The sequence below is a fragment of the Erythrolamprus reginae genome, unplaced genomic scaffold (assembly GCF_031021105.1).
Source record: "Erythrolamprus reginae isolate rEryReg1 unplaced genomic scaffold, rEryReg1.hap1 H_55, whole genome shotgun sequence".
NCBI lineage: Eukaryota > Metazoa > Chordata > Lepidosauria > Squamata > Dipsadidae > Erythrolamprus > Erythrolamprus reginae.
The window spans coordinates 45,313-62,678 of record NW_027248512.1 but is presented as its reverse complement, the minus strand read 5'-3'; the positions used below and the strand labels follow the sequence as shown (position 1 = coordinate 62,678).

Here is a 17,366-nt window from a genome sequence, read left to right as displayed (position 1 = left end):
CAGATAGATACATAGATACATAGATAGATGATAGAGAGAGAGTCAGACAGACAGACAGACAGACAGACAGATAAACTCACCATGCAGATTATCCAGGAGGGTGCTGAGTTTGAATCCAGTGAAGGACGCATTGGTGAGTTCGGTGCGGTTGCCCTCCCTGATCGAGGGAAGTGCCACAACCCGGACGCCCACAATGAAGAAGCTGAGGCAGACGGTGCCCAGCACCACCATGACGATGAGGAAGATGAGGAAGGTAGCCTTGGCGTAGATGCCGGCACCCACCAGGCAGACGAGAAGGCACAGGAACAGGAGGACCGTGGCATACAAGAGGTCGAACCAGTAACCTCGGGGCAGGACCTGCGTGGCTGTCCCAACCTCTGCGTAAAGAAAATTGTGAAAATTGTGTTCGAATAGAACTGGAAAGGACCTTGGGGGTCATCTAGCCCAGCCCCTACTCAAGCAGAAGACCCCATACCAGTGATGGGTATGAGCGTGTGAGCTAGCACGCGTGCACATGCTCACATCCATTTCCTCCCTACCCCACAGGCACACCCACCAACCGCTGCCCCTGGGCACAATTGCCCCATCCCTGCGCATCCGCATAGGCCTCACTGAAGCCTGGGATGGTGAAAAAGAGACCACATGGACAAAATGGAAGTTTGGGAAAATGCACTTCCAGTCTGTTTTTCCTATCACAGTAAATGAGGCTGAATGTGTATAATTTTAGGTGCATGCATTTTATACATACACTTTATATAGTAGATAATGTATATTTTTGTGTGCCTGTGTGTAATATGTATGTACACATATCGGCATATATGCATAGAATTAAATAGTATATTTTGGATGTTCAGTAATAGATAGGGAAATTGTATTTCTTTGATGAGAGGAGAGGCCAGGCACCCTAAACCAAACCCTTGACGTGAGTGACATCAAGTTGGCCACTTTTAAGCCAATGAAATGACTTTTAAGCTACTCATGGTCACATGATCATCAAGCCCCTTCCACCAGGTCACATCGCCAGCAAGCCACACCCAGAAAATAAGCCACACCCACAGCATGGTAGTAAACTGTTTTGCAGCCCTTCACTGAGTGGAGGGGTGGGGAGAGATTGTCAAAACTTTTTTTTAAAACACATACAGTGGTACCTCTACCTACAAACGCCTCTACTTACGAACGATAAGAATCGGGTGTTCGAGATTTTTTTGCCTCTTTTCAAGAACCATTTTCCACTTAGAAACCCAAACCTCAAAAACTGTAACCGGAAAAGGGGGGAGAAGCCTCCATGGGGCCTCTCTGGGAATCTCCTGGGAGGAAACAGGGCCGGAAAAGGTGGGGAGAAGCCTCTGTCGGGCCTCTCTAGGAATCTCCTGGGAGGAAACAGCCGGAAAAGGTGGGGAGAAGCCTTGGTGGGGCCTCTCTAGGAATCTCCTGGGAGGAAACAGAGCCGGAAAAGGTGGGGAGAAGCCTCCATGGGGCCTCTCTAGGAATCTCCTGGGATGAAACAGAGCCGGAAAAGGTGGGGAGAAGCCTCCATGGGGCCTCTCTAGGAATCTCCTGGGATGAAACGGCCGGAAAAGGTGGGGAGAAGCCTTCGTGGGGCCTCTCTAGGAATCTCCTGGGAGGAAACAGGGCCAGAAAAGGCAAGGAGAAGCCTCCGTGGGGCCTCTCTAGGAATCTCCTGGGAGGAAACAGGGATGGAAAAAGAGAGGAGAAGCCTCTGTGGGCCTCTCTAGGAATCTCCTGGGAGGAAACAGGGCTTGAAAAGGTGGGGAGAAGCCTCCATGGGGCCTCTCTAGGAATCTCCTGGGATGAAACGGTCGGAAAAAGTGGGGAGAAGCCTTCGTGGAGCCTCTCTAGGAATCTCCTGGGCGGAAACAGGGCCTCCACCCTACCCGTGGTTTCCCCAATTGCACGCATTATTTGCTTTTATATTGACTCCTATGGGAAAAATTGCTTCTTCTTACAAACTTTTCTACTTAAGAACCTGGTCACGGAACGAATTAAGTTCGTAAGTAGAGATACCACTGTACTTAGATTTAATAAAAAAACAACAAGCCAGGTATTAGCAGAGGCAGATCATCGGATAAAAAATAACAGAGAACTTGCATATCTTTTATCCTTTTACCCAATGCAAACCGGTGGGGAAGGTAAGTAGAACTTAGCTCTGGTGCCTCTTACACTTACAACCCCCCCAACATACACACACACACAAGAGAAAAGCCGGTTATTGATGTTGAAGCCTGTTCTGTTCGCCAGATTTAAATTAACCTGTTCCCTATTACAGCTTACAAAGAGGCTCAACAGAGATTTATTTTACCTAAATCCTGGAATATTATTCAGCCTCCTTTATTTCGAACCCTGCTTGTATCTGATAGCTTTTCAATGCTGGCTCGACTGTTCCCTTGGAAGTAGCAAGCTGCATGTCAATTACCAAGGAAAATAAAAAATTAAACGGGCCCATGCAAGGGGCTTCCTTTCCCCTCTCACCCTAGAGGTCTTCTATATTCCACCCGGCTAATTTCCCATTATCCATTTGTAAATAACATCTCCTTGGCTTTGCACGTTGGATTGGAAGTCTCGCCATATGCTGGCAGTTCCCCCGACCATGTTTTACAGGGAAAATGAGATCAGCCTTGCCAGAAGAAAAGGCAACCTCGCATTCTCACTTAGGCAACCTTATCTACTTCTTTATTTTGCTTTTGCCTCTGGTCAAAGGTACAGTGGTACCTCTACCTAAGAACGCCTCTACTTAAGAACTTTTCTAGATAAGAACCGATAGGTGTTTTTTTTTGCCTCTTTTTAAAAACCATTTTCTACTTAAGAACCGGAGCCCGGAAAAATTCCCAGGAAATTTGAGAGCGGCACGAAGGCCCGGCCAATTTCCTGCCATTCCCCCTTTAATCTTGGCCATCTTGGGCTTTTCTGGGCTGCCAGAGGAACATTTCAGTGGCGCTTTAGGAGGCTTTGGCAGGGGAGGCGCATGCTCCTGCTTGCCACTTTAGAGTCCCTTTTTTTTTAAAGCCTTAAAGTTTTGGATTTTTTTGATTCCCCTAACCTCACCTTCTTCTTTCGGCAGCGACTGTCTTCCTCCTCTTCTTCCTCCTCCGCTTCCCACCCAAATTCCGAACTTTTATTTCTTTCCTAATGGGCTTGCACGCATTATTTGCTTTTACATTGATTCCCATGGGAAAAATTGCTTCTACTTCCAAACTTTTCTACTTAAGAACCTGGTTACGGAACGAATTAAGTTCTTAAGTAGAGGTGCCACTGTATCTTTTTTTAAAAGTGCTATTAAAATATATTTGTCAATAATCACAGTGCACGACTGCTAAAAAACTATTTTTCCTCTCCCAGAATTCCTCAGCCAGCCTTTAAAACCTGCTCATGTGACATAGAAACATAGAAACATAGAAGACTGACGGCAGAAAAAGACCTCTTGGTCCATCTAGTCTGCCCTTTTACTATTTCCTGTATTTTATCTTAGGATGGATATATGTTTATCCCAGGCATGTTTAAATTCAGTTACTGTGGATTTCCCAACCACGTCTGCTGGAAGTTTGTTCCAAGGATCTACTACTCTTTCAGTAAAATAATATTTTCTCATGTTGCCTTTGATCTTTCCCCCAACTAACTTCAGATTGTGTCCCCTTGTTCTTGTGTTCACTTTCCTGTTAAAAACACTTCCCTCCTGAACCCTATTTAACCCTTTAACATATTTAAATGTTTCGATCATGTCCCCCCTTTTCCTTCTGTCTTCCAGACTATACAGATTGAGTTCATTCAGTCTTTCCTGATACGTTTTATACTTAAGACCTTCCACCATTCTTGTAGCCCGTCTTTGGACCCGTTCAATTTTGTCAATATCTTTTTGTAGGTGAGGTCTCCAGAACTGAACACAGTACTCCAAATGTGGTCTCACCAGCGTTCTATATAAGGGGATCACAATCTCCCTCTTCCTGCTTGTTATACCCCTAGCTATGCAGCCAAGCATCCTACTTGCCTTTCCTACCGCCCGACCACACTGTTCACCCATTTTGAGACTGTCAGAAATCACTACCCCTAAATCCTTCTCTTCTGAAGTTTTTGCTAACACAGAACTGCCAATGCAATACTCAGATTTAGGATTTAGTGACCACGCCCATTCTTCTCCCGCACATGTGCACAATCTCCCCCTGGTCCCCACGCATGCGCCCAGGCCTCACTGAAGCCTCGGACAGTGAAAAATGAGGCAAACCGGAAGTTCGGAAAAACTGACTTCCGGTTTGCCCGTTGGGTAGGTTTTTTGCCCTCTGGGGCTTCAGGAAGCTTCCCTGCGGCCTTCTCCAAGGCCGAAAATCAGCTATCCATTACTGGCGTAGGTCAACGCCTCGCGTGCCCTCAGATATGTCTCCGCGTGCCACCTGTGACACGCGTGCCATAGGTTTGCCATCAGGGCCTTACACCTTTTCGCCCAATGTGTTCATCCGTAAACACCTGGAGGGGCTGCCTTAGCTGAGCCTGCCTCACCTGTTGGGCTGCCAAAGTCATCCACCACGGCCTCCACCAGGCCCAAGATGTAGAGGGCACTGCCACAAACATTGGCAAAGAAGAACATGAGGCCGATGCTGCCCCCGAATTCGGGGCCCAGTGCCCGGCTGATCATATCTGCGCCAAGCGGGTCAAGGACGAAAGAATGCTGCTGAAGGAAAAGGAATGGAATAAAGGAAAAGGAAAGAAAGGAAAGAAAGAAAAAGAAATAAAGAAAGAAAGAAATTGAGAAAGGAGAGGAGAGAGGAGAGAAAAGAAAGGAAGGAAGGAAATACAAATGAAGGAAAAGAAAAGAAAGAAAAGAAAAGAGGAAGGAAGAAAGAAAGAAAAAAGAAAGAAAGAGGAAGGAGGTAGGAAAGGAGGGGAGGAAGGAAGGAGAGAGAGAGAGAAGGTAGGAAGGAAAGAAAAAGGAAAGAGAGAAATATTAGAAGAGGATTGCAACAGAGGAAGGAAGGAAGGAGAAAGAAAGAGAGAAAGAAAGAAAAAAGAAAGAGGAAGGAGGTAGGGAAGGAGGGGAGGAAAGAAGGAGAGAGAGAGAGAAGGTAGGAAGGAAAGAAAAAGGAAAGAGAGAAAGGAAGGAGAGAGAAAGAAAGAAAGAAAGAAATTGAGAAAGGAAAGGAGAGAGGAGAGAAAAGAAAGGAAGGAAATACAAATGAAGGAAAAGAAAAGAGAATGAAAGGAAGAAAGGAAGAAAGAAAAGAAAGAAAGAAAGAAAGAAAGAAAGACCAAGAAGGGGAAAATTGGGGTCACCCCTATCCCTGCCAGATCAGAATTCCAACCTTTTTCCTGGGTCCTGTTTTCAGCCACGTGCAGCCCTCCCGAGCTCCATTTTCGCCAGCAGAGGCACCATGGGCCCGACCTTTGCTGTTTCCCGGGAGATCCCCTGTGCCAGATCCAGGGGTGGGCCGCCCCCGGAATGGTGGGAGAACGCCACTCCAGTAGGAAAAATGGAACTGCACGTGCAGCTCCGTTCACAGGCTTCACGGTGAGATTCGGGTGATTTTCGCCAATTTTTTAAAAGAACCCACAAAAATCACCAAAATCTCACGTGAGATTTTGGTTGCGGCGCATGCGCAGCAGCCAAATCTCACCGTGCACCTGAGAGCCCCAACCAGCAGCAACAGCAGATATGGCAGCAGCAGGCACCAGCCTCCTGGCCTGCTCCCCTTGCCGCAGAAGAGCGCGAAGAAGCATTAGCAAGCAAATGGCGGTAAAGTTAGGGGGGAAACCGGGCGGCGGGAAAGCAGAGGGGAACAGGAAGGGGTGGCCAGAACAAGTGGCGGGAACATGGAAGGGAATGGGCAGGGGCGGGCGGAGGTCTCTTACCTGTGCAGGCGGGAGCTCCTGGAGAAGGGAGGTGCAGCAGCAGCCATTTTTTCGCCAATTTTTGGGTATTTGTTGCTTCTGCGTATGCGCTAAAGCCAAAGAAAAATGCCGAAAATTGGCGAAATCTCACGTACGACTGTCCTCATGCAAGATTTGGTTTCCGCGCATGTACAGAAGCCGAATCTCGCACCGGGGGCTCATCCAGGCTCCCGAGGCGTTCCAGTAGCGCCGGGGAAGGGCGGCCTGTCACGGGCCAGATCTAAGCCCCCCGCAGGCCGGATGCGGAATCACAGGCCTTGAGTTTGACACCCGTGCTCTAAATTAAATTCTTCTCAATGTCTGGAGGTGCTCAGAGTGGGAGAGGCTGATTTCAAAGAACGAACGGTGTGCAGAGTTTGGGACTTTGGATGTATAAAGGATACAGTAGGCCCCGCCGGCATCCAGGGCCCCGTTGGTAGAGATGGCGCATACCGACAAGACCGTCATTCCGATGATGAAATAGGCCACCAGAAACATCACCAGCGATTGGTACAATCCTGCTTGGCCCACCACGAAACCTGTGAAAGAAGGAGGAAGATTTTTTTTAAAAAAAGAATAATAATAATAGCGCATCATTTGTATCTCAACTTTGCTTCCTCCTTTCAGGAAGTCTCTGCAATTTCTCTTACTTGTCTTCGTCTTACGACCACAATTGGGTCCCCACAGGTTGCTAAGCAAGATGGTCGTTAAGTGAGTTTTGTCCAGGGATGAAGTCTAAATCCCCCCCCTTACTGGTTCTGTGGGCGTGGCTTGGTGGGCGTGGCTTGGTGGGGGTCATGGGACTAGAAGGGCGTGGCTAGGTAGTCATTATGATTGGAGGGATCAAAAGACAGAAGCTCACTTTAACAAATGTCCTGCTGGAGCAAGGGTTGGACTAGATGACCTCCAGGTCCCTTCCAGCCCTGGATTATCCTCTGAAGCTGAGTCTAGCGCCACATTTGCAGTCCTTTCTTTCTCTCTTCCCCCCCCCTTTCTTTTTCTTGTTTGTTTCCTTTCTTTCTTCTTCCTTCCTTTTTTCTTTTTCGCTTTCTCTCTTTCTCTTTCTTTCCTTCTTCTTTTTCTTTCTCATTCTTTATTTCCTTTCTCCTTCCTTTCTTCCCTTTCTTTCTCTTTCTCTTTCCCTTCCTTCTTCCTTTCTTCTTTTTCTTTTTCCTTTCTTTCTTTCCTCCTTCCCACCCTCCCTCCCTCCCTTTTTCTTTCTTTCTTTCTTTCATTCATTCATTCCCCCCCCCCCATTTTTGGCCTACAAACCCCCTCCCCTCCCATTTTTCACCTAGCAGGCTTTAGAACTTTTAAGAAAGTTCCAAAGATCAGCTGTGCTATGTGTGATCTCATTGGAACTTTTTTTAAAAAAATTTTTTTTAGTATATTTTACTACCGATTCCGTGAACTAGAAATTAAAGGAATTTTAATCACAATCCCTTTTTACGATTATTTTCTGTCTGAAAAGCCTCTTTTAGACTTCATCTTCCCCTATTTTTTGGTGTTTTTTGTGAAAGAAGGGACATCCTTTTAAAATTTCCCCTAATCTTTTCAGTACGTATTTATTTTTTATTCCTCTGATAAAATTTTAACTTCCTGCTGATGGGTTTTACAGCTGAAGGCGGCTATTTATTGGACTATTATCGTCTGATTTGCAAGACCTTCCAAAGCCGGCCGATACAAGGGGAGCCGGGATTTTTAATTATAAATTATCAAGAAATGAAAAAGAGACAGAATGACTGGCACAAAATTTATGTGGGGAATTTGACTTTGGAGACCTGCTCAGCTACAAGACCTTAGAGAAGGGAGCAACTGAAAACCAAGGTCAACTCTTTGCAAGTTTTCACGGGAATGGATATAAGCAGTGCTACCTCTACCTAAGAACACCTCTACTTACAAACTTTTCTAGATAAGACCCAGGTGTTCAAAAAATTTTAGTATCTTCTCAAGAACCATTTTCCACTTAAAAACCCGAGCCTCCAAAACTGTAACCAGAAAAGGCGTGGAGAAGCCTCCATGGGGCCTCTATAGCAATCTCCTGGGAGGAAACAGGGCCGGAAAAGGCGTGGAGAAACCTCTGTGGGGCCTCTCTAGGAATCTCCTGGGAGGAAACAAGGGGAAAAATTCTGCCTCTGCCTCCGTTTGCTGTGTATTTTTGTGCTTGTGTGCCTGACCCATAGATATAGCAACAAACTCAAACTCAACCCAGACAAGACGGAGTGGCTGTGGGTCTTGCCTCCCAAGGACAATTCCATCTGTCCGTCCATTACCCTGGGGGGGGGGGACTATTGACCCCCTCAGAGAGGGTCCGCAACTTGGGCATCCTCCTTGATCCACAGCTGACATTCGAACATCATCTTTCGGCTGTGGCGAGGGGAGCGTTTGCCCAGGTCCGCCTGGTGCACCAGTTGCGGCCATATTTGGACAGGGAGTCATTGCTCACAGTCACTCATGCCTTCATCACCTTGAGGTTCGATTACTGCAACGCTCTCTACATGGGGCTAGCTTTGAAAAGTGTTTGGAAACTTCAGATCGTGCAGAACGCAGCCGCGAGAGCCATCGTGGGGCTTCCTAGATTCGCCCACGTTTCTGCAACACTCCGCGGCCTGCACTGGCTACCGATCGGTTTCCGATCACAATTCAAAGTGTTGGTAATGACCTTTAAAGCCCTACATGGCATTGGGCCAGAATACATCCGGAACCGCCTTCTACCGTATGAATCCCAGCGGCCGATAAGGTCCCACAGAGTGGGCCTTCTCCGGGTCCCATCGACCAAACAATGCCGTTTGGTGGGCCCCAGGGAAAGAGCCATCTCTGTGGCGGCCCCGGCCCTCTGGAACCAACTCTCCCCAGAGATTAGGACGGCCCCCACCCTCCTTGTCTTTCGCAAATTACTTATGACCAACCTTTGTCGCCAGGCATGGGGGAATTAAGTTATCCTTTCCCCCTAGGCTATTACAAGTTATGCATGGTATGTTTGTGTGTATGTTTGGTTTTTATAATAAGGGTTTTTAGTTGTTTTTATTAATTGGATTGTTCATGTTGTTTTACCACTGTTGTTAGCCGCTCCGAGTCTGCGGAGAGGGGCGGCATACAAATCCAATAAATAAATAATAATAATAATAATAATAATAATAATAATAATAATAATAATAATAATAATAATAATATAATATAATAATATTCATGGCACCGGACCAGATTACCTCAGGGACCGCCTTCTGCTGCATGAATCCCAGCGACCAGTTAGGTCCCACAGAGTGGATCTTCTCCGGGTCCCGTCAACTAAGCAATGTCGCCTGGCGGGACCCAGGGGAAGAGCCTTCTCTGTGGCGGCCCCAGCCCTCTGGAACCAACTCCCCCCAGAGATTAGAACTGCCCCCACCCTCCTTGCCTTTCGTAAGCTGCTTAAAACCCACCTCTGCCGCCAGGCATGGGGGAATTGAGATCCTCTTTCCCCCTAGGCCTTTACAATTCTATGCATGGTATGTCTGTCTGTATGTATGTATGTATGTTTGGTTTTTATATTAATTGATTTTTAATCATCAATACCAAATTACTATTGTACACTGTTTTATTGTCGCTGTTAGCCGCCCCGAGTCTCTGGAGAGGGGCGGCATACAAATCCAATAAATAAATAAATAAAATAAATAAATAAATAATAATAATAATGCCAGAAAGGTTTTCTTCGTACAATTACAAACAGCCGCTACTCAACAGCCATTAAACGAGGACTACGTGTATTATAGCAGGAAAAGAAAGCAAAGAACAATGAGAAAGTCAGAGAAAGAGAACGAGAAACCAGAGAATGGATAAAAGCTAGAAAAATGGATGAAGGGAAAAGGGGGGGGGGAGGCAGGCGTTAGAAGAAAACACGACATTACAGGCTTTAGAATCCCTTAATCTTCACACCCAATAAAAGACTCAAATCCATAAATCTCCTCCGTCTGCAGCAAGGCTGCAATTAAATGGCATTATTATGTAATAACTGTCCAGTTCAAACCACTGTTTACAGGGAATGTTTACAGGGAATGAATGGCCGGCTCACCGCTTCCTCCAATCTCCAGAAATGACGGAATCCAAAAATTGTTTTTGTTTTTTGTTTTAAAAAAGGGCCTCAATCTATGCTAAACAGTCTAAAGTCTAAACATTTACACAGCTGGGGGGGAAACCCTTCGATGTTGTGTGAAAGCGACAAGGGAGGTGGCGTTCTCTCTGGCGTCAACAGGACTGGGCTCCACGAGAAGTCAGTCTGTCTGTCTCTATCTTTTCTGTAGCTCTCTAACACTCTCTCTGTCTCTCTGTATGTGTGTGTCTCTGTCTCTGTCTCTCTCTCTCTCCTCTTTGTCTCTATCTTCTCTCTCTGTCGCTTTTCTCTGTCTCCTATCTCTCTCATTCTCTCTATCTCTCTCTTCTCTCTCTGTCTCTCTCTCTAGTTCTGTCTCTTTCTCTCTTCTCTCTCTGTCTCCTCTCTATCTCTCTGTCTCTCTCTATCTGTCTGTCTCTCTTCCCTCTGTGTGACTCCTCTGTCTCAAGCTCTGTCTCTCTGTATCTCTCTCTCTCTTCTCTCTCTCTCTATCTCCTCTATATATATCTCTCTCTATCTCTTCTCTAACTCTCTGTCTCTCTCTGTCGCCCTCTCTCCTCTCTCTCTGTACCTGTCTCTCTTCTCTCTGTCTATGTCTATCTTCTCTCCGTCTCTCTCTCTAGCTTTCTGTCTATGTTTCTCCCTCTCTTCTCTCTCTGTATCTCTCTCTAGCTCTCTCTCTAGCTCTCTCTGTCTATCTCTCCGTACGTGTGTGTGTGTATGTCTCTCTGTCTATCTCTCCGTATGTGTGTGTGTGTATGTCTCTCTGTCTATCTCTCCGTATGTGTGTGTGTGTATGTCTCTCTTCTCTCTGTTTCTCTAGCTGTCTCTGTTTCTCTCTCTTCTCTCTCTCTCTAGCTCTCTGTCTCTCTCTCCTCTTTGTCTCTATCTTCTCTCTCTATGTAACTCTCTCTCTCTGTCTCTGTCGCTTCCCTGTCTCCTCTCTCTTTCTCTCTCTCTCTTCTCTATCTGTCTGTTTCTCAAGTTCTCTGTCTCTTTCTCTCTTCTCTCTGTCTCCTCTCTATATCTCTGTCTCTCTATCTCTCTATCTGTCTATCTCTCTTCCCTGTGTATCTCCTCTCTCTCTCTAGCTCTGTCTCTCTGTATCTGTCTATGTCTCTCTCCTCTCTCTCTTTCTATACCTCTGTCTGTCTCTCTCTCTCTTGTATCTCTGTCTCCCCTCTCTCTCTTTCCCCCTCTTTCTATGTTTTTCTCTTCTCTCTCTGTCTCTCTAGCTTTCTATGTCTCTCCCTCTCTTCTCTGTGTCTCTCTCTATGTCTCTCTAGCTCTCTATGTCTCTCTCTCTCTTTCTTTCTCTCTCTCTCTTCTTTCTCTATGTCTCTTCTTGTTCTCTCTGTCTATCTCTCTGTAGGTGTGTCTCTGTCTCTCTCTTTCCCTCCCTCTTTCACCCCCTCCTTCTCTTTACACTCTATTGTTAAATAACTACCCAGTAAATTGCGAAGTATCCCCCTTGCTGTTAAGGAGATTAGCTTTAACAAAAGTTAAGGAAAGTAGACAAAGGAGAGGCTTTGTTTGCAGCAGCCTCAGATTCCAAACAAGGTCAGGGAGGAAAAAAATGGGATTTAGATAAGCAGGAGGGAGGGGGCATCTGGTTTGTTTGCAAACAGGCAGCTTTGGTTGCAAAAATAAAGATGATAATACCGTAAACAGAGGGAGAGTTTAGAACAGCGGAATAACAGAATAACAGTGTTGGAAGGGCCCTTGGAGGTCTTCTAGTCCAGTGTTTCCCAACCTTGGGAACTTGAAGATATCTGGACTTCAACTCCCAGAATTCCCCAGCCAGAGAATGCTGGGAGTTGAAGTTCCCAAGGTTGGGAAACACTGTTCTAGCCCAACCCCCTGCTCAAACAGGAAACAGCATCTTTCGTTCTCTTAATAGAAACATAGAAACCTAGAAGATTGACGGCAGAAAAAGACCATTCTATCCTCCTTGAGGTGTGGTGACCAGAACTGTACACAGGACTTCAAGTGTGGTCTCACCATCGATTTGTACAGAGGCAAAACAACATAGAAGACTGACGGAAGAAAAAGACCTCATGGTCCATCTAGTCTGCCCTTATACTATTTTCTGTCTTTTATCTTAGGATGGATATATGTTTATCCCAGGCATGTTTAAATTCAGTTACTGTGGATTTACCAACCACGTCTGCTGGAAGTTTGTTCCAAGGATCTACTACTCTTTCAGTGAAATATTTTCTCATGTTGCTTCTGATCTTTCCCCCAACTAACCTCAGCTTGTGCCCCCTTGTTCTTGTGTTCACTTTCCTATTAAAAACACTTCCCTCCTGGACCTTATTTAACCCTTTAACATATTTAAATGTTTCGATCATGTCCCCCCTTTTCCTTCTGTCCCCCAGACTATACAGATTGAGTTCATGAAGTCTTTCCTGATACGTTTTATGCTTAAGACCTTCCACCATTCTTGTAGCCCATCTTTGGCTGTATTCTTGGCACAATAACGTATCCTGAACCTATTTTACCGAATTAATGCGTTTTTCTGGGTTTCTCTAACACTTGGAAGTATAAATTAACCAAAGAGGAACAGTTCTCACAGCACGTTAGAAGCAAAGTTGACACTTAACATGCCAGCCAAAAAATACGATACTATTATTCTACGAATCTGTTGAAACTTTCTGTCTTTCAATAAAATGTGTTAATTGGAAAAGGTACCACCAGACTCCCTTTTCTGTGCTTTCTGGTTTATTTTGCTAAAGGAGACCTAGCCTAGCTTTCCTCCTCCAAGGCTTCACAGGAATGACACCATATTTCCTGCAAAACATCTGTATTCACAAGTCTCGGCCCATAATTTATCGTGTGAAGAGAATTTCAAAGTTTTCCAAATTCTTCCTCTCGGGATTAGTGATTTTTTTTGAAAACACAAAACACCAAGAGTGCCAGCAGGTGCATCCAGTCTTTGCAGCCGAAGGTAGAATGCCCTCTTTTCACTTGACCCGGGTCAACGTAATGTGTGAATACAGCCGATGGGAGAAACATAGAAACATAGAAGACTGACGGCAGAAAAAGACCTCATGGTCCATCTAGTCTGCCCTTATACTGTTTCCTGAAGTGAGTTGAAGGTAGGTAGCTGGGCCTAAGTTATCCAGGAAAGCTTCTGCAGGTGAGGTGACAATCTGTGCAAAGATCCTTCAGGATCCTTCCACCCACTCAGGTGGATCCCCATCACTGGGGGGAAAAACCCTTCAAATTTTCAACCATTTCTGCAGAGATTTTCAGACATCCAAGTCACAGTTGTTCCAAAGGTGCTTATTTGTTTTGTTTTGTTTTATTTTTTTTATTTACTTTACTTTACTTTTATTATTTTATTTTTTATTTTATTTATTATTTTATTTATTATTTTATTTTTTATTTACTTTTCTTTATTTTACTTACTTTACTTTATTATTATTTTATTTTATTTTATTATTTTATTTTATATTTTATTTATTTTATTTATTATTTTATTTATTTTATTTATTATTTTATTTTATTTTATTTTATTTTATTTATTTTATTTTATTTATTTTATTTATTTTATTTATTTTATTTATTTTATTTATTTTATTTATTTTATTTTATTTTATTTATTTTATTTATTTTATTTATTTTATTTATTTTATTTATTTATTTAATTTATTTATTTATTTAATTTATTTAATTTATTTAATTTATTTTATTTATTTTATTTTTTTATTTTTTTTATTTATTTTATTTTTTTAATTTTTTTTATTTATTTTATTTTTTTTATTTTTTTTATTTTTTTTATTTTTTATTTGGATTTATGTGCCGCCCACTCCCAAAGCACACTGTGGGCAGCTTACAACCAAATACATATAAAATACAATATAAAACCCCACAAAAACAAAACAAAACAATTTAAACTAGCAGTAGCGGCTAAAACAGTTAAAAACCATGCACTGATATTCCCCGCAGCTATTATGATCTATGTATGGTTTATGTGGGTTGTATGAGTGTTTTTTATTATAAGGGTTTTAAATACTGTTTTTAATATTGGATTTGTATTCTGTATGTTGCTTGTTGTGAGCCGCTCCGAGTCTTCGGAGAGGGGTGGCATACAAATCTAATACATAATGATAATGATAATGATGATGATAATGATAATGATAATGATAATACTAATAATAGTGTAGTAGTAGTAGTAATAATAATAATAATAATAATAATAATAATAATAATAATAATAATAATAATAATTTTCAGGAGGCAATTGGACTTGCTTCGTGATTTTCCTTTGAAGAATCTCCCTTCTCATCCAAGGAACTTCTTCAGCTCTGATAGGATGATCCTTCCGTTCTTCACCATCCAGTCAAGAATTGAAGAAGCTCCTCAGATGAGAAGGGAAACGTCTTCAAAAGAAAAAAAAACAAGTCATGTCATGGCCCTGAGCCCTGAAAGAGACTATTTCAAAATCGAAGTAGTTTGTGATACCAGCAGCACCTTAAGTTGAAGAAAAATTATCTGGACAAAATTAGGGAAATTAGTGAATTCCTCAGCCAGCCAAAACAGGGAATTCTGGGAATTGAAGTCCAGTCCTCTTCCAAATTAACAAAATTGAGAAGCAATGCTTTTAAAGACCCAGAGCCGAGTGGACAGAGACTATGGACCTAAAACCAATCGATCCAATTTTAAATTGGAAGATTTGATTTGATTGATTTTGATTTGATTTTATTGGATTTGTATGCCGCCCCTCTCCATAGACTCGGGGCGGCTAACAACAGAAGTAAAACAGCATATGACAATCCAATATTCAAACAGTTAAAAACCCTTATTGTAAAACCAAACATACAGACAGACATACCATGCATAAATTGTAAAGGCCTAGGGGGGAAGAATATCTCAGTTCCCCCATGCCTGGCGGCAGAGGTGGGTTTTAAGCAGCTTACGAAAGGCAAGGATGGTGGGGGCAATCCTAATCTCTGGGGGGAGTTGGTTCCACAGGGTCGGGGCCGCCACAGAGAAGGCTCTTCCCCTGGGTCCCGCCAAGCGACATTGTTTAGTTGACGGGACGCGGAGAAGACCCACTCTGTGGGACCTAGCTGGTCGCTGGGATTCGTGCAGCAGAAGGCAGTCCCGGAGATAGATTTTATATTGAGACCGAGGGCCAGGGTGAGGAATGGCAGGAAGAGGGAGGTGATCGGGTCAGTCAAATTGGTTTTAGGGCTGGCAATTTCTCAATATCCTTGTCTTTCAAGCTGTTGACCTTTTACCAGCAAAATTATGTAACGTTTCTTTTTGTTCCAGGCTCAAAGAAAAATTCGAATTGGCCACATCCTGGTTTTAGTTTTAATCTTTTGGCAGCTCAGCTCTGCCAGCTCAGTTGTTTATGAGTTACAAATTTTTTCCCCCACTTTTCTATTTCATCTTAAAGGAACACAGTTAAGGTCCCGGGTCATGTCTTATTTTAGCTTCACGACAACCCTGTGAGGTTAGCTCAGGGTGAGACACAACATTGTACCCCACAGTCACCCAAACTGGTTCTCTGGGTGCCGCTGGATTTGACAATGGGGATGACGGTATTTTGATTTCCCAATGCGGACTGTAGGTCAGGGATCACTGGGTGGTCTCCCATCCACCAACTAACAAGCCTATTTCTTAATTTGCAAAGCCAAAGAAGTTTTAGCCAGCTGGTACTCATGCAAAAAAGAATCAGCGAGGAATTTGTTTGTTTGTTTCTTTGTTCGTTCATTCATTCATTCATTCATTCATTTATTGGATTTGTATGCCGCCCCTCTCCGGAGACTCGGAGCGGCTAACAGCAACAATAAAACAGTGTACAATAGTAATCTAATACTAAAAACGATTAAAAACCCATTAATATAAAAACCAGACATACATACATACCATGCATAGAATTGTAAAGGCCTAGGGGGAAAGAGGATCTCAAGCGGTGGAAGTGATGTGCCGGTGCCTGGAGGCTGTTGGGGCCTGGATGGGTGTCAACAGACTCAAGCTCAACCCGGATAAGACGGAGTGGCTGTGGGTTTTGCCCCCCAAGGACAACCCCATCTGTCCATCCATTACCCTGGGAGGGGAATTATTGACCCCCTCGGAGAGGGTCCGCAACTTGGGCGTCCTCCTCGATCCACAGCTCACATTAGAACAACATCTCTCAGCTGTGGCGAGGGGGGCGTTTGCCCAGGTTCGCCTGGTGCACCAGTTGCGGCCCTATCTAGACCGGGATTCATTGCTCACAGTCACTCATGCCCTCATCACCTCGAGATTCGACTACTGTAACGCTCTCTATATGGGGCTACCTTTGAAAAGTGTTCGGAAACTTCAGATCGTGCAAAATGCAGCTGCGAGAGCAGTCATGGGCTTACCTAGGTATGCCCATGTTTCTCCATCACTCCGCAGTCTGCATTGGTTGCCGATCAGTTTCCGGTCACAATTCAAAGTGTTGGTTATGACCTTTAAAGCCCTTCATGGCACTGGACCAGAATATCTCTGAGACCACCTCCTGCCGCACGAATCCCAGCGACCGATTAGGTCCCACAGAGTGGGCCTTCTCCGGGTCCCATCAACTAAGCAATGTCGGTTGGCGGGCCCCAGGGGAAGAGCCTTCTCTGTGGCGGCACCGGCCCTCTGGAACCAACTCCCCCCGGAGATTAGAACTGCCCCTACTCTTCCTGCCTTCCATAAACTTCTTAAAACCCACCTTTGCCGTCAGGCATGGGGGAATTGAAACATCTCCCCCTGGGCACGTTTAATTTATATATGGTATGCTTGTGTGTGTGTCTGTTAGTATATGGGGTTTTTTAAATCTTTAAAATTTTAAATTGGTGATTACTTATGATTTGTTCCTACATGTTGTGAGCCGCCCTGAGTCTTCGGAGAGGGGCGGCATACAAATCCAAGTAATAAATAAATAAATAAATAAATAAATTCCCCCATGCCTGACGGCAGAGGTGGGTTTTAAGTAGCTTACGAAAGTCAAGGAGAGTGGGGGCAATTCTAATCTCTAGGGGGAGTTGGTTCCAGAGGGCCGGGGCCGCCACAGAGAAGGCTCTTCCCCTGGGTCCTGCCAAGCGGCATTGCTTAGTTGACGGGACCCGGAGAAGATCCACTCTGTGGGACCTAATCGGTCGCTGGGATTCGTGCGGCAGAAGGTGGTCCCGGAGATAATCTGGTCTGGTGCCATGAAGGGCTTCATAGGTCATAACCAACACTTTGAATTGTGATCGGAAACTGATCAGCAACCAATGCAGACTGTGGAGTGTTGGTGTAGCATGGGCATATTTAGGGAAGCCCATGATTGCTCTCGCAGTTTCCGAACACTTTTCAAAGGTAGCCCCATGTAGAGAGCGTTACAGTAGTCAAGCCTCGAGGTGATGAGGGCATGAGTGACTGTGAGTAGTGACTCCCG

At 44.4% G+C, this 17,366-nt stretch overlaps 1 protein-coding gene across 1 annotated transcript in view; it reads right to left on the bottom strand.

Annotated features, from left to right (window-relative positions):
- LOC139155779 (solute carrier family 12 member 9-like) overlaps nucleotides 1–17,366 on the bottom strand; it is a 123,045-nt gene that overhangs the window by 92,839 nt on the left and 12,840 nt on the right. The window contains exons 2-4 of the mRNA XM_070731048.1: nucleotides 6,279–6,413; nucleotides 4,510–4,647; nucleotides 81–377 (exon numbers count right to left, since the gene is read on the bottom strand). Coding sequence (XP_070587149.1) covers nucleotides 81–377; nucleotides 4,510–4,647; nucleotides 6,279–6,413 — 570 coding nt within the window. The remainder of the gene's footprint in view (nucleotides 1–80; nucleotides 378–4,509; nucleotides 4,648–6,278; nucleotides 6,414–17,366) is intronic.